Source organism: Lampetra fluviatilis, chromosome 44, assembly GCF_964198595.1.
Source record: "Lampetra fluviatilis chromosome 44, kcLamFluv1.1, whole genome shotgun sequence".
In the NCBI taxonomy this organism is placed as follows: Eukaryota; Metazoa; Chordata; class Hyperoartia; order Petromyzontiformes; family Petromyzontidae; genus Lampetra; species Lampetra fluviatilis.
The window spans coordinates 4,203,326-4,220,449 of NC_136318.1; the positions used below are offsets into that span (position 1 = coordinate 4,203,326).

The window sequence follows — 17,124 nt, forward strand, 5'->3', positions numbered from 1 at the left end:
CGCTCTCGCTCCATCTCCCTAAATCTTCTTTCCAAGCTCTCCCTCCTCCGTAAATCTTCCACTCTCTCCCTCCCTGTCTCGCCTTCCCCTCTCTTCCTCTCCCGCTCCCTCCCTCCATCTCCCACTCCCTCCATCTCCCACTCCCTCTATCTCACACTCCATCTCACACTCCCTCCATCTCACACTCTCTCCATCTCACACTCCCTCCCTCCATATCCCACTCCCTCCATCTCCCACTCTCTCTCTCCCTCCATCTCCCACTACCTCCCTCCATCTCACACTCCACGCTCTCTCCATCTCACGCTCCCTCCCTCCATCTCCCACTCCCTCCATCTCCCACTCCCTCCATCTCACACTCCATCTCACACTCCCTCCATCTCACACTCTCTCCATCTCACATTCCCTCCCTCCATATCCCACTCCCTCCATCTCCCACTCTCTCTCTCCCTCCATCTCCCACTACCTCCCTCCATCTCACACTCCACGCTCTCTCCATCTCACGCTCCCTCCCTCCATCTCACACTCCCTCCCTTCATCTCCCACTCCCTCCATCTCACACTCCCTCCCTTCATCTCCCATTCTGTCCCTCCATCTCCCACTCCCTCCACCCATCTCACACTCCCTCCATCTCACACTCCTTCCCTCCATCTCACACTCCCTCCCTCCATCTCCCACTCCCTCCATCTCACACTCCCTCCATCTCACACTCCCTCCCTCCATCTCACACTCCCTCCCTCCATCTCCCACTCCCTCCCTCCATCTCGCCCACCCCTCACCCCCCCACGCTCCCCCTCCACTCCCGTCCCTGGGGGAGCCCCCTCTCTGTGCGGGGTCAATGAGACGTAAATTAATTGAATCGCTAATTACCCCGCGAGACACGGGGGTGGGGGGGGGGTTGGAGGAGGGGGTGGTGGTCACGGTCAGAGATGTGGGGGAGGGGGTGGGGGGTGTTTTGGGGGTAAGGGGAGGGGCTGTGGGAGGGGGGGCACAGGGGTCACCGAGACCCCGCGATCACGTGACCCCGGGTCGTAGAATCCTAATCCGAGGGGCGGGGGAAGCGGGGGGGGGATTAGGAGTCACGTGGTCACGGATCATGAACGCAAACATAATTTCAACACAAAACACACAGAGCGAGAGAGACATCAAACCAACAAAATACACCAGGCAGAGCAAGGCGGCATTAAACACAAAGCACACACGATTAAACCAACACAAAGCAAACACAAGACCCCGACACTAAACCAACACAACACCGTGGCGCTGAGCAAACGCAGCTGCAGCGGCTGGGACGCGGTAACCAAAGTGACTCGCACACAGATACAGCAACATCATCATCAGCAACATCATCATCAGCAGCAACATCATCATCAGCAACATGAGCAACATCAGTAGCAGTAGCAGCATCAGAAACCGCAGTAGCAGCATCAGAAACCGCAGTAGCATCATCAGCAGCAGCAGCAACATCATCATCAGCAACAACATCATCATCAGCAACATCAGCAGCAGCAGCAACACCATCATCAGCAACAACATCATCAGCAGCAACATCAGCAGCAGCAGCAACATCATCATCAGCAACATGAGCAACATCAGTAGCAGTAGCAACATCAGAAACCGCAACATCAGAGGCTGCATTATCAGCAGCAGCATCATTCAGCAACATCATCAGCATGAACATCATCAGCATCAACATCATCAGCAGCATTATCAGCAGCAGCAAGATCAGAAGCAGCAGCATCAGCAGCTTCGGTGGCAGCATCATCAGCAACATCATCATCAATAGGGGAAGCAGCAGCAGCATCATCAGCAGTATCGTTACTATTAACAGCATCAGCAGCATCAGTAGCCGAATCATAATCATCATCAGCGGCATCATCCTCCATTCTTCCTTAAGACTCCCTCGTCATCATCATCATCACCCGTCCTCCTCACCTCGGCTCATCATCGTGTGGACCTCCCCTGGCCCCTCCCCCACCCGATGAGCGAGTTCGCGTCTCGCACCTGTGCCCAGGTGATGCACCATTATCCTTCCCCCCACGTGTCCCTTGAGGTACTTGGGTTTCCAAAGCCTTTGCTTTGTTTTTGTCCAGCGTCAACCACGGCTCCCACCTCCCCTCTCCTCCTCCCCCTACCCCCCCGAGATGACTCGGGGATTTTTGTTGTTGTCAAGACACCTCGGGGTCAGGGGTGACGCGATGAGGTGGGTGAGAAGGGGGTGAGTGCAAGGTGACGGGGTGAATTGGGGGTGTGGGGAAAAAAAGGGGAAGAGAGGGGTGAGTGAGTTGGGGGGGGGGGTTATTATTTTATTTTATTAATTATATCTTTTTTACCTACGTGACTTTACCGAAAAAACTAAGACTATGAATCCTTGCAGTCACGAAAGCTTCAAATCTAGAATGGGGGGGGGGGGGTGTTTATACGCAGGAATAACCTCACACACCACCCCTCATGAAGACAACGATCCCCCTTGTAGCCTTAGCAGGCTCTTAGAGCAAGTGCTGTTAGAGAACGGCACCGATGAAGGCCGGGGCCGGCACACGAGGGGGTGGGTTGGGCAGCACCAAGCCCGGCAGAATTTGCGAACAGCACTTGCCCCAACAGTCTTCACGGCTACGCGGGGATCTTTGTCTTGTGTGTCAATTCAGCGCGGTGCGGTGTGAAAAAGAACATCGCCACCGGGAAGACAAAGACGGCCGGAGCCGGTCACCCCACCCCCTCGTGTCCCCGTGCCGGCCTTCGTAGGTGCTACTCGCGAACGGCACTCGCCCCAGACGGCCTGCGAAGGCTACACGGGGGATATTTGTCTTTGTAAAGTGCGAGCATCACATACCGGCATTCCGGACTGACAAATCACCTTCAAACCCAAACATTCGCGGACAATTTAGCCAAATGTCAAGCGATCCTTGGCAGCCACGCGTGTGTGTGTGTGCGTGCGTGTGTGTGTGCGCGTGTGTGCGTGTGTGTGCGCGTGTGTGTGTGTGTGCGTGTGTGCGTGTGCGTATTTGTGCGTGTGTGCGCGTGTGCGTGCGTGTGTGCGTGCGTGTGTGTGCGTGTGTGTGCGTGCGTGTGTGTGCGTAAGTGTGCGTGCGCGTGTGTGTGCGTGTGTGTGTGTGCGCGCGTGTGTGCGCGCGTGTGTGTATGTATGCGTGTGCCTATGGGGAGCGGTAGTGTAGCGGTTAGCGCGCTGCGCTATGAACCTGGCGACCCGGGTTCGATTCCCGCTCACGGCTAACACCAGTGACGATTATCTGAACCGGTCCTGGGCCTCCCCTAGGTCGACTCAGCCTTAAATGAGTACCTGGTGCGGTGTGTAAACATCGCCACTGGGGAGACAAAGGCGGTCGGGCGTGGTGCTGGCCACCCACCCCCTCGTGTACCGTTCTGGCCTTCATAGGTGCTCGCTAACAGCACTTGCCCCTACAGTCTGTTAAGGCTATACGGGGGATCTTTATCTTTGTGGGGGGGGGAGCGGTGGGCTTGGTGGTTAGCGCACTGCAATAGGACCCGGTAACTCGAGGTTTCTCCTCTTCGACTGCGATGAATAACAGTGGCGAACGAATAGGAGGAAGTCTTTTGGCGGCAATAAATTTCCACGTGATGGGCCAACTTCGTTGAGCTGTCAGCTGTGGCCAGGTCGCTTCTGAAAAAAGCGCTGTGGAGCTCGGCGAGCCTTACCTGGTAAAATAAAAATAATATATAGTTTGGTTTCGTTTTCATCGTTCAAATAGAGTCGGTCCTGGGCCTCCTCTAGGTTGACTCAGCCGTAAACGAGTGCGGTGTGTCAACCGTAGCATTGGGGATACAAAGGCGGACGGGCGTGGTGTTGACCACCCACTCCCCTCGTGTTCCGTGCCGGCCTTAATAGGTGCTCGCTAAAAGCTTCCCTCCCCAACAGCCTGTTTCAGACTGTCTGGAGGATCTTTGGCACGGCGCACGAGGGGGTGGGTGGCCAGCGCCACGCCCGGCCCCCTTTGTCTTCCCAGTTCGAATCGCTTCAACACACACCACAGACACCCACACATCCAGACACTGGACACACCCAGGTATATCCAGTTGTGCGTGTCTATTTTTGTGACAAAGATCCCCCGTGTAGCCTGAACTGACTGTGAGGGCAAGTGCGGCTAGCGAGCACCTATGAAGGCCACCTCGGCACACGTGGGGGTGGATGGGCAGCACCACGCCCGGCCGCCTTTGTCTCCCAAGCGGTGATGTTTACGCACCGCACCAAGTACTTATTTGAGGCTGAGTCGACCTAGGGGAGGCACAGGACCGGTTCAGATAATCGTCACTGGTGTTGACCGTGAGCGGGAATCGAACTCGGGTCACCTGGTGAGTTCGAAATTCTCACTCACCTGGTGAGTTAGAGAATACATCCTGACTCACGTGGTAAGCAATTCTCACTCACCTGGTGAGTTAGAAATTCTCACTCACCACGCATTCACTCCCCTGGTGAGTTAGAGAACACATTCTCACTCACGTGGTAAGCATTTCTCACTCACCTGGTGAGTTAAAGAACGATTCTCACGCACAGATGTATCAGCGGCTGCGAGGCAAAGGTAGGCGGCGTCTCGCTCGCCACTGCGTCACGGCATCTTGAGGGGCGTCGACTCCATCGGGAGATTCCCGTGAGTCGGAACATCGTCGCTGCCGCAGGCGGGGAGGGTGACCACGAGATGCCGCACCTCCGATGTACGGTGGGAAAGAATTCCAAGACACACACACACACAGCTGACTCTTGAAGAAGAGAGGGAGGGTGACCTTGCCTTTGAACGCCTGCAAAGTTCACCGGCGTCGCTTCAAGGCAAGAGCCTGACTGTGCTCCTGATGAGACGAAACCGGTCCAGAGAGTGTTTGCTCGAGTTAGACCAAAGCTGCTGTAATCGTACGCTCTAAGAAGGCCGTGCTGCTGATGGGATGGTTAAAAAAAAACATTAGTTCACCTAATTTTTTTACGTGTGGAGAGAGAGATATGTGTGGGGGCGGCGGGCGGGCGGGCGGGGGGGATCACCTGCTGGTCAAGAGAGCTTTGATATCGAGCGATGCCTCTGGGCTGGTGGTGCGGGGGGGGGCTAACGTCTGGTTGACGTTCGTCAGCTGTTCACCCTCGCGGTGTGCATTTCACGTTCCGCGCGGTGGCAACACGGGGGGGGGGGGGCTCCTCTGTTGACCCCGAGCCCCCGAACGTGGCCGGGGCAGCAGGCAACAGCGTGACAAGGGCGCGCCACCCCCCCGCCCCCGCGCGCCCCCCCCCCCCCCGAGGGGGGACGCGGGCGCACCCTGTTGGCGTGTCCCCACGGGCGCGCCCCCACGATTACCGCCGCGTTCCAACCACCACCACCGCCACCACTGCCGCCGCCGCGCCTTCGCGAGCAGCACGATGCTCCCACACTGCCCTGCGCTCCACTGCCAATCCAGGGCCGTCTATCCGGTGGCCGCACGTGGCCTGCAGTGACCCAGCAGCCAGCGCTGTGGAGGCAGCGGCAGCGGCCGGGAGGGTTGGCGGATTCGCCGCGCGCCTTGGGCATGTGAAACTCACCTCTTGAAAACGAATGTCCTTCGATTGGAAACTCGTGTCTTGAGAACTGCGAAAGGAGTTCAATGCACAGTGCAGACGCAGTACGAAATGCCCTTCCCCGTGGGCGGGCGTCGGAAGAGGAGCCGTAGCCTGGCTACGAGAGCAAGTCTCCATCTGCCACATCTGTGTGATGGGGCAGAGTTGTTGACCCCCCCACCTCGCTCGCGCTTCGGTTTCCTGCCACGTGGTGTAAACAACTCCCGCGCCCCCCTATTCCACCCCCCCCTGTGTACATGTAAACAACTCCTCCCCCCACTCCGCCCCCCCCGTGTACACGTAAACAACTCCCCCCACCCGTGTATACGCAGCGGGCTACGCCGTGAGAGCGACGCCGCTCTACGAACTCTCTCGCTCGCCCCTGGGAGGCGACAATCACCGCACGACCTCCAGGCCACGATGGCCCGGATTGGGTTCCTCTGCAGCAATGCAGTTTGCTTTTTTGCTCCGATTTCTATTTGCTTCTCGGCTGTAAATGATTTAGTTTTGCTCGTCTTTTCGGGGGCGCCCCCAGCCCGCCGCTCCCCAGGTCACGCTCTTGCGAATGCGTCTCCCCCTCGCCTCGCCTGAATTCTCACAAAAATAAACTCCAGACTTGACCCCAAACCCACATCTTGTACTTTACATTCGCGTAACAAAGTGGTCTCTTATAACCTAGAGAATACGGTATCGCGACTGGTCGGCCACGTGGAATGTCCAAACGCTGCCTGGCGAGGACAGGAGAGGCTGCCATTCCTCTGCCGGGAGCCGGGCCGGTACTAGTTCTGGCTCCGGTCACCACCAGCGTGGACAGTCCTCTACTCACTTGGTCCGCCGCTCGGGGCAAGAAGCTCGTCAAACAACAGGGAACGGTGCTCTCTTTCTGAACGAAAGAATGGAGGAAGAGGCGTTGGAGCGTGGCGGTGGCGGGGTGCGGGAAGCTGCGAGTCCCAGGCTCCCCTCCCCGTCGACTGCGGGCGAGGAATGGTGACGGTGGTCGTGGTGGGCGCGATGACGGTGGCTTACGCGGCCACCGAAGATGAGCAGCAGTGGAGGGATGCAGACAAGGCCGACGAGTCGAATTGCCCTGCTATGACAACGCGTGCTCAAGGCTGCTGGCTGAAGTGGCTCCTCGGGATAGAGTCGTCTCATTGGCTGCTGGATCAATGAGGTTGCCGACATACTTGGTAAACATTTACAGACATTATGTTCTTGCGCGCACAAAGACGGCAGCAGCAGCAATGCGGTTCATGAGCTCGATGCCAATATCGAGGTCTTCTCACGACCAGAGGGCTTCAGGGGTGAGAGTTTGTGTAGTTTTGCTGTTCCTCCTCTTCTGTTGAAAGGAGCACGGCTATAGTGGGTTTACTACGCGGTCAGTAGTTTGGGTTGCGTGGCCACAATCGCACTACTGTGGCATGCGTCTGCGATTTTCCATTCGTGAAGGAGATGTGCGCATCGGCCTGTTGATCATCGGAAGGACAACCTACCCATGATCAACCAAGACCACGACAACGTCCCTCGCCGCCAACCCAAGTCCCAATCCCACTTCTGGGATCGCGCTGCCGCTGCTGCTGCTGCTGTCGCCATCCCAGAATCTCACCGCCCAGATCCGGAAGAGCGCTGCTGGGTGAACGGAGTGGAACCACACGGACATCCAGAATAATAAGAACCTCCGCAAACATCAGCGGCACCTCCTCCTGGCTTTGACTTTCCTCCTCCTTCTCCTCCTCCTCGAAGACACCGGTTGGTGGAACCATGAACCGCACACCACCAGAACACAGAAATGAAACACCACAACCACGGGACGATGCGTCAATCACTCTTCTATTCAAACAGGACAACACTGACCAGAGGAATTACAACAAAACTCAGTGGGCAGCCCCACTGCCCCCTCCTCCGCACGTTGGAGCCCTTCACATGAAATATCAAAGTATTTTTTAACACATCCCATCAGCCACACAGCCTTTCTACTGGCAGTGCATAGTTTCCGGTTTCGACATGCAGTGTCTCATCAGCAAAGTCAGGCTCGCTTGAACTAATGCTGATGAACTGCCCAGATGTTTACAGGCAAGGGCCCCCCCCCCCCCCCATCTCTCTCTATGGGTCCCTAGTTCGACCCAAAACCCTATCGTACACAGCGCAGGATAAATATTGTAATACACAACACAATATTTAACTATTTTCTGTCAAGTATTACAGACGCATTACCATCACAGGTAGTTCACAATCTTGATTCGTAACGGAGTTGGCAAAACACTTCGAGGGCAATCGCTCGTGCAAGCGACCGTGCCCTGCTAGCACGGGGGGATCAATGAGTGGGATCACACGGCAACATCACCAACACCTCCCCCTCCAGCACCACCACCGTCGCCGCCCCATCGCCGCTCGCTCCCGCCGGGGGAGACGCTGACGGACGCGATTGTCCCGGTCGCTGCGTCGTCAGCGGTTCCGCAGTCGGCTGCGACGCGTCGGTCGTGCACAGCACTCGCAGCAGGAGGCTGCGCTCACGCGCGCGCCCCACCGTGGCGCTCGCCGTCACCTCGTCGCCGGTGAGCAGCGGCGCCGGGAAGCGCAGGCGCGACGATGCCAGCACGCAGCCGGCGCCGGGCAGCCGCGTGCCCAGCAGCGCCGACACCAGCCCCAGCAGCAGCACGCCGTGCACCACCGCCCGGCCCGGCGCGACGCCGACGGCGTCGTGCACGGGGTTGGTGTCACCCGTGAGCCTCGCGAAGTCGGCCACGTCGCGCGGCGTGAAGACGCGGCGCATCTCGGCGCGGTCGCCCACGGCCCACGCGGTGTCGCTACGGCGACCAGCCGGGGCGGGCACAGGGGGGTGCGACGAGGTGGGGGGGGGCGAGGAGGAGGTGGAGTAGAATGAGGCGTTAGCCGTGGCCGGGGATGGAACTCGGGTCGCCGGGTTCGTAGGGGATGAGGAGGCGGAAGAGGAGGGAGAGGAGGAGGTGGATGAAGAGGTGGTGGACCATGAGGTGGTGGACCATGAGGTGGTGGACCATGAGGAGGTGGACCATGAGGAGGTGGAGAAAGCAGAGGAGGGGCCAGGTTGCCCACGGATCCTCCACTCGCACTCCGCCCCCATCCGCCGCCCACCACCAGTTGCTGTTGGCAACAGATGGAGGAGAGCGGGAGGTGTTGGAGGAGACAGCAGGACCCGGAGCTTCGCTATGGCGATCAGGGAGCTCATGGCAACACCGGTACAGCCTCGGCAACCAATTGCAGGCAGCCGATGACAGTCGCAGGAAGTTACAGTCGGTCAGTCCAGTCTCAGGTCCCGGCTGTTGCCCGACAGGGACAGGAGGAATGGAGACACCTGGTGGAGACAGGCGACGATTGTCAGAGGCGCCAAGACCCTGGGTTCAAATCCAGGTTTCAGCCACAGACTCTCACAGAGACCCGCAGACTCACCCCCCCCCCCCACTCCGTATCTCCTCCGTGGCTCCTCTCCCCCCTCTGTTATTTATATAGCGTCTTGTTTCACTGCAGCTCTCTTACCCATTCCAGCAGTTGCTTCTGGCTGTGGTGGTCCCACCTAATGACGAGCACTTGTGTTGCGCCCGAAACGTCGTGATTTAATTTATTTTTTTACTCTTAGTATTTTTTACCTACGTGACTTTACCGAAATAACCTATGAGTATGAGTATAGCAATAGAAGGGATGTCAGAGGTAGCTCTGCAACATCCACTTCCACGGGATGTTCTTCTGTGTGAGATGTATATTTCGTGACCGTGCAATGCCGGTAATTATCGCAGTCGGGAAACACGTGGGAAGGAAAACGTCAGAATTAATGAACAAAAAAATGTGCCCGTCATTTGCAAGCGGGATTCCACAAAGTTGCTTTGCGTTGCCGAGTAATGGGCAACTTGTACCGTGTGTTGCAAAGCGTCTAGAACAACGCGACACAGACCACCACAACAAAGACCAAAACGATGCAGGCAACCTTTCACCGTTCAATATTCAGATTGAACCCCGAGTCCCGGGCTGGTTTGCCTGCTGTATGAATGTAAAGTTGGATCACCCGATGAGCCACTCACCTGCTGGATGTGGACGGCACAGACGAAGCCCTGGTGCCTCGAGGCCAGAGATAGCGACGCCCACAGACGCACGAGCCCACTGACACGCGTGCAAAGACAAAGGTCCCCCAGGTAGCATTAACAGGCCGTTGAAGCAATTGCCGTTGATGAGCATCTTTGAAGGCCGGCACGGCACGCCTATGATGGGGTGGTGTGGCCAGCTGCATGCCTGGTGTTTAATATTGGTGTTTAATACACACCGCACCAGGTACTCATTACAGCAGTGGTTCTTAGCCTTTACTGCAGCCTTGCACACCCTTTTTGGTTTTCAATCGTAAAACAAAAATGTATCATGTTCATAAATACGTAGGTTTGATCAAACAAAGGAAGTTGCACTCACATGCCCGTGCTTAATTTGTGTTTTCGATTATTTACCTTCTAAATAAATCTGGTCCACGCCTCGCACCCCCCAGACAGGGCATCTTGCACCCCAGGTTAAGAAGAACCACTGGATTACAAGCTGAGTCGACCTCAGGGGAGGCCCAGGACCGGTTCAGATATTCGTCACTATTCACTGGCCGTTAGCGGAAATCGAACTCGGGTCTCTGGGTTCACAGCAAAATGTGCTCATTATTGCGCCGCCGTTCCACACACACTCTCACACATACACAGAGGGTAGCAGGATGGCGGTCCGGTGGTGACACTAAACCTCACAGCAAGCAGCGACAGGGTTCGATTTCCCACTCGGACGCCTGTCTGTGCGATGTTTCTAAGTTCTCCCCGTTCTCCAGAGAGCAGAGGTCGCAAACGGGTTTTGATTCCTTACCCGTACACTGCCGCACCAGGGTCGCAAACGGGTACCCGTACCCTACCCGATACCCGGCCGTGTACCGGTAGCCGGGTATCGAGTAGGGTGCGGGTATCGGGTACCCGATTGCGACCTCTGCCAGAGGGTGTGTGGAGTCTGTATATTTCCCCATTGCTCTGCATGGACTTCCTCTGAGTTCTCCAACTTCCTCCTCCCACAGCTAAAGCCACACACACAGCAGTAATGGTAATGCTCAAACCACATCTCGATGCTGCATTTTTTTTCTGCAAATCGCTTAATTGGGATCACACAGCAGCAGCAACATCGCTGCCGACTGCGAGAACTAGGCAGGAGCCTTGAGACTCGGCGAGGCCCTCCTGGGTAAACGAACGGAATCGTAATGATGGTGACGATGACACCATCGGCGCTGCAGGCGGCGGCCGGGTACCTGCTGATGACGCGCAGTATGCACGACTGTGAGCGAACATCAAATCTGATGACGTCGAATGGCAGGGCAGCTCCCACCTGCACGTGCAGAGAGAGAGGGTGGCACGGGGGAGAGAAAGACAGAGCGATGGGGTTAGAGGGGAACGGACACTTGCACCTACAAGGATCCCCCGTGTGGCCACACACAGATACAGACATCCCCCGTGCTGTCAGCAAGCACCTATTAAGGGCGGCACGACACACGAGGGCGTGGCTGGCCAACGCCATGCCCCGGCTGCTTTTGTCTGCACAACGCTGATGTTTACACAAAGTACCAGGCACTTATTTGAGGTTGAGTCGACTTAGCGGAGGCCCTGGAGTGATTCGGACGTTTGTCACCGATGTTGGCTGTAAGCCGGATGCAAACTTGGGTCGCCGGGTTCGTAGTGCAGTGCAGCTCTAACCACATTGCGTCACCACTCCCGCACACACACCATGGTTGTTTTGAAATTTCTGAGCCCGATCCTTGTTTTGCCAAACGCACATATCTGTTCATACACAAACACAATACAGATGCACAACACACAGACAAAGATCCCCCGTATAGGCTTAACAAACTGTTGGGACAAGTGCTGTTAGTGAGCACCTATGAAGACCGGCACGGCACACGAGGGGGTGGGGGGCCAGCACCACGCCTTTGTCTCACCAGTGGCGATGTTTTCACACATCGCACCAGGTAATCATTTGAGGCTGAGTCGACCTAGGGGAGGCCCAGGACTGGTTCAAATAATCGTAACTGGTGTTGGCCGTGAGCGGGAATCGAACGCGGGTTACCGGGTTCGTAGCACAGCGTGCCCACCACTTCACAACCAACCTTTGTTTTTCCAAACGCACATCTTTTTTTCACACACACACAACACACACACACACGCACACATACATACACACCTGGGGACACACAATAGCCGCCACTCGCCACTTATAGTAGGTGACGTCACCATAGCGCTTGTGCAAGACTAGGTGCACCTTGAAGCCAGGTAAAGTGTCAAAGGCTCGCTGGCAGGAGGTCAAGGGACAGACCCAGGTGCTTAGAGTTGACCGAGATGACTGGCAGATGCACCACCTATGCTCCCTACTGTGCCACCTCGCTGCGTTTTAGCTCCCCAACACTCCGCTCGTTGTTGTGAGCGTCGTTCCTCTGCCCTCCATTGTTGTCGGAGGGCGACTGCCAAGTCGCGTCCCACATGAGACCCCTCCTCCACAGAGGACGATCTTGACACCGCTGGTACCAGTCAACGGCAGGTCCGCCCAGCTCCACATCCTCCCGTACCACATAAAGCCCGGAGCTTCGTATGGAGCAAACAGGCGAGGTATGTTCCATATAACGTTAAGCAGCCGATAAAAAAGATAATTCCACTCGACTGATTCGGAATGAGACCTCCACTGCCAAGCCGAAGCTGGTTGTAAGCACGCTGCCCATGTATGGGAACTCCACCACTCTCTCCACAACTGCCCCACCGCTCACGGGGAGTGGAGGCGATGCGGTGAGTCACTCACCTCCCCGTGCAGCTCACGGAGAGCGTTGGTCACAACCAGACGGAACTCCGCTTCGTTCAGTCTCACTCCCTCCTCCTCCCACTCCCTAGGGGTGAGGGGGTGAGGGGGTGAGGGGGGTGAGGAGGGTGAGAGTGTTTCAGCTGCCGTGCCAGGAGATGGAATCGCAAGTCCAGTGCTGCTGCTGACTGCAGCGTCTCAGCGGACTAGGTGAGCACGCTGTGTTTGCTGCTCCAGTATTTTCAGGAAACCTGTAACCGGTTTTAACCGTTTTACGTTACCGGAAATGCAGAAAACCGAGTTTCAAGCACCCGAATAGAGACAACCTCACAGTGTGAATATAATGACCTGTGTACTGCGTGTGTCCTGTGCATGTACTGTGCATGCAAAGGGTGTGTACTGTGCATGTACTGCGCGTGTACTGTGTGTACGGTGTGTGTAATGCGTGTATATGGTGTACATTGCACGTGTACCGCGCATGTATAGTGCATTGTGTGCACGGTGTGTGTACTGCGTGTGTATTGTGTGTACTGCGTGTGTACTGTGTGTACTGCGTGTGTATTGTGTGTACTGCACGTGTACTGTGTGTACTGCGTGTGTACTGCACGTGTACTGTGTGTACTGCGTGTGTACTGTGTGTACTGCGTGTACTGCACGTGTACTGTGTGTACTGCGCGTGTACTGCACGTGTATTGTGTCTACTGCGTGTGTTGTGTGTACTGCGTGTAATGTGTGTACTGCGTGTAATGTGTGTACTGCACGTGTATTGTGTGTACTGCGTGTGTACTGTGTGTACTGCGTGTGTATTTGTACTGCGCGTGTATTGTGTGTACGGTGTGTGTACTGCGCGTGTATTTGTACTGCGCGTGTATTTGTACTGCGCGCGTATTGTGTGTACTGCGTGTATTGTGTGTACTGTGTGTACTGCGTGTGTATTTGTACTGCGCGTGTACTCTTCTCACAGGCGCGCCCGCAGGTAGAACCACTGGCAGTTTGAGTTGATGACGATCTTCTCGAAGGCAGCCTCTCGCCCGCCGGGTCCAACTCGCCTCATCCCGCGTGACCCCTCGACGACCCCTCAACGGTCACAGGGGTTTCGCCTCACGGGGGTTCCTACGACACATCGCATCATCATCGTCATCATCATCAGCCGTGAACTATCCACCGCTGGATGAAGGCCAGAGGTCGCAACCGGGTACTCGATACCCGTACCCTACCCGATACCCGGGTACCCGTACCCGGCCGGGTACGGGTACCCGTTTGCGACCCTGGTGCCGCCGGGTACAGGTACGGGTAGACCGTGAGTCACTGGTGAGTAACTGTTTGTCACTCATTTCCCAACGTCTTGTCTCTTCTCACAATTCAAGTTCCTAGAATCAACCCACCCGCGCCTGCAACATGGCTTCATCCCAGAGGTCGCAATCAGGTACCCGATACCCGTACCCTACCCATACCCGGCCGGGTACGGGTAGGGTACGGGTACGGCCGGGTACGGGCACCCGTTTGCGACCCTGGTGCGGCCGGGTACGGGTAAGGAATCAAAACCCGTTTGCGACCTCTGATGAAGGCATCGCTGCCCTAGCCGGGGTCGCCATCTCCCCACGAACCGATTTCGACGCTCCATCTCCGCGGTGGACGTGACCCCCTTGGGCGTGTTGATTTACTCGTTTGGCTGCCACTCCGTTATTAGTCTCGACCACCGGTCACTTCTGGCCGTGACGGCTCCTGCCCAAGCCTCACTCACGTCTCTTTAAAAATGTTGGATGATTTTTCGATTTAAAGCTTTCGTGACTGCAGGGATTCATCTTCTTGGTTCTTTCGGTAAGGTCACGTAGAAGGGAAATAATAAAAATAAAACATTATTAAATAATTCTCACGACGTTTCGGCCACAACGCAAGCAGCTGTCCTCAGGTGAAGAACAGGTCTGTCGAGAAGACAGAGTCTGAATGACTCTCTCACCTGAGGACGGCTGCTTGCGTTGTGGCCGAAACGTCGTGAGAATTATTTTATTATGTTTTATTTTTATTATTTTATTATTTCCATTCTACGTGACTTTACCGAAAGAACCAAAAAGATGATGTTGGATGATGTCTCTAAAACCGTGCATGGCCTCTCTCATCCGTGTGTTCCTATGCCTCTCGGTCGAATTCGCAGCGTGAATCTCGCCCCAACCCTCCCGCACGCTTCTCCGTGCACCCCCTAGTTGTTATTCCGTCTCGCTTGTCTCTGCTCCACGCATCACAGTCCCTGACTGAGACCTCTCTTCTCCGGGCGCCAATCTGCGGCAGCTACAGAGTGCCATCGCGTGTTCACGCACCGCACCGCAGGAGAGCATTTACACTCAAAACACTGTGCACTGTGACAACACCTCATCACTCTACCCACCACTCTCCCCACCACGACTCACCCCACCATTCCACCACTCACCCCACCACTCAACTCCACCACTCAACTCCACCACCACTCACCCCACCACCACTCACCCCACCACTCACCCCACCACCACTCTCCCCACCACTCACCCTCACCCCACCACCACTCTCCCCACCACCACTCACTCCACCACCACTCTCCCCACCACTCACTCAACTCCACCACTCAACTCCACCACTCAACTCCACCACTCAACTACACCACCACTCTCCCCACCATTCCACCACTCCACCACTCACCCCACCACTCTCACCACCGCTCACTCCACCACTCACCCCACCACTCAACTCCACCACTCAACTCCACCGCTCAACTCCACCACCACTCACCCCACCACTCACTCCACCACTCACCCCACCACTCACTCCACCACTCACTCCACCACCACTCAACTCCACCATTCAACTCCACCACCACTCACAGTATCCCCACCACTCACCCCACCACTCACCCCACCACCACTCACCGCACCACCACTTTCCTCACCACTCTCCTCACCACTCACCACTCTCCTCACCTCTCCTCTTCTCACGGGAGACTCGCAGCTTTGAGGGGGGTGGGGGCGGGGCCAGCGCGCGCGCGCCTCGAGATTCTTCTCGCAGCTGACGCAGCTGCCGCTGCTGCTGCTGCGTCAACTGCCCCGCGTCGCGTGGCGGCCATGTTGGTAAGGGGGTAGACGCCTCTCTGGAAGTGTAACACGAGGCAGCTTTCGACCACCAATATTATGATAATAATAAAAGGTTTTTTGGTTTGATCGCGCAAGTATAAATGCGTCGTAACCATCCACCAACCAGGACACAGCCAATCAGTTAGGGATTTATCACGTAAACTAAACAACGCGCCAATTAGTTAGGGGCTGTCCATAAATGACGTCACGCGATTTTGGACGAGTTTTGACCCCCCCACCCTTTGTCACACGGCGTCACAAAAAGTCAGACCCCCCCCCCCCTCAAATATGACGTCACAAAACTCTGCCCCCCCCCCCCCCAAAAAAAATTAAACATGCTTCAAATCGCTTTAAACTATTGTCATTGTAGTGCGTATTTAATGTGGCGCTGCACTCTGATGTTGTAGGAGAAAACATTCATTAAAAAGTATATTTAATTAAGTAGAAAGTGTTGTCTATCTATATATATAAAATCGCAAATCTGTCTGTCTGTCTGTGTGTGTGTCTGTCTGTCTGTGTGTCGCCGGACCATACGCAGTTTCATTGGACGAAATGTGAGGGATTTGCGAGACACGATTGGTCCGTTTGGTTTTCCACGGCGGTTGCCCCTGGCAACGGGTAGCGACGCATTCGCTGCGGGGTGGACGCCATTTTTAATTCCCGTTAAAAATATGCGCACGCATTAACACGCGACTCTGAGGTAAATTCATCAAAGTTTCACGTCCTCTTCACTCCCCCCCCACCCCAATGTGTGCAATTACTATTATAGGGTCGGTAGATAATACAATTATAGCGATTAGACAGTATTATTGTAGCGCGGGGGGGGGGGGGGTAACGGCCCCAGTACCCAGCCTCAGCCGGGTGAGCAATCTAGGCGAGGCCGGAGGCTCTGCACGGCACTAGGCCTCGACACCCCACCACACTATAGGCCGTACATATTACCAGAGGTGTGGACTCGAGTCATGTGACTTGGACTCGAGTCAGACTCGAGTCATGAATTTGATGACTTGCGACTCGACTTGGACTTGCATAACAATGACTTTGTCCCACCTATGAGGTGTGGACTCGAGTCATGTGACTTGGACTCGAGTCAGACTCGAGTCATGAATTTGATGACTTGCGACTCGACTTGGACTTGCATAACAATGACTTTGTCCCACCTATGCATATTACTGCACAGCGGCCGAGGAGATCGTGGCTGGGGGGGGGGGCAGGGGTAGCAGCCCATCTGTGTGTATATGTAAGGTTATTAAGAAATATATTTTTCACCCGGGCAACGCCGGGTACTTCTGCTAGTATTTATTTAAAGTTGCGCATTTTGATGTGACGTCACATTTCTCAAACCCCCCTACCCCCCTCGTCACACATCGTCACAAATGTCTGACCCCCCCCCCCTAGGTGCGTGACGTCATTTATGGACGGCCCCTTACTACTTCATCCCCCCGGAGTGGTCTTTGCGACACCTGGCACGTGCTTTGTCCGTGGCCCGCACGCACGTGGTAGGTGGGGTCAAGTGTGAGGAGCTTGCGTCTCTTCCAAAGTTGTCTAGGCCAGCGTGCAAGAGTAGACCAAATACCCTTGGCTAAGCTCGGCAAATCGTAGAAGCAAATCGAAATAAGGGGCCGTCCATAAATGACGTCACGCACCTGGGGG

General features: G+C 55.8%; 2 protein-coding genes across 4 annotated transcripts; both read right to left on the reverse strand.

Annotated features, from left to right (window-relative positions):
* Positions 1-7,361: 7,361 nt before the first annotated feature.
* Positions 7,362-8,756, reverse strand: HTD2 (hydroxyacyl-thioester dehydratase type 2). Its single transcript, XM_078876510.1, has one exon. It carries the CDS (start codon positions 8,754-8,756, stop codon positions 7,863-7,865), a length of 894 nt encoding a protein of 297 aa, XP_078732636.1. The 3' UTR covers positions 7,362-7,862.
* Positions 8,744-15,403, reverse strand: RPP14 (ribonuclease P/MRP subunit p14). 3 transcript variants are annotated; one of them, XM_078876511.1, is made up of 6 exons: positions 15,322-15,403; positions 13,333-13,483; positions 12,374-12,458; positions 10,839-10,915; positions 9,604-9,682; positions 8,744-8,882 (listed from the first exon to the last, which is right to left on the reverse strand). In XM_078876511.1, the coding sequence occupies exons 2-6, from the start codon at positions 13,422-13,424 to the stop codon at positions 8,826-8,828; spliced, it is 390 nt and encodes a 129-aa protein (XP_078732637.1). In that variant the 5' UTR covers positions 13,425-13,483; positions 15,322-15,403; the 3' UTR covers positions 8,744-8,825. The 3 variants fall into 3 exon arrangements, with proteins under 3 accessions (XP_078732637.1, XP_078732638.1, XP_078732639.1); XM_078876512.1 differs by having other exon boundaries at positions 15,310-15,332; XM_078876513.1 differs by lacking the exon at positions 15,322-15,403 and adding an exon at positions 14,757-14,768.
* Between the last annotated feature and the right edge of the window lie 1,721 nt (positions 15,404-17,124).

Bases quoted from the DNA above. Each gene is read 5' to 3' on its own strand.
- HTD2 (XM_078876510.1), bottom strand. From the start codon at position 8,756: ATGAGCTCCCTGATCGCCATAGCGAAGCTCCGGGTCCTGCTGTCTCCT.
- RPP14 (XM_078876511.1), bottom strand. From the start codon at position 13,424: ATGAGGCGAGTTGGACCCGGCGGGCGAGAGGCTGCCTTCGAGAAGATC. The intron at 10,916-12,373 runs GTGAGTGACTCA...CTGCACGTGCAG, and splicing joins TCCGTGAGCTGCACGGGGAG to GTGGGAGCTGCCCTGCCATT. The intron at 8,883-9,603 runs GTGAGTGGCTCA...TGTCTCCACCAG, and splicing joins GTGCCGTCCACATCCAGCAG to GTGTCTCCATTCCTCCTGTC.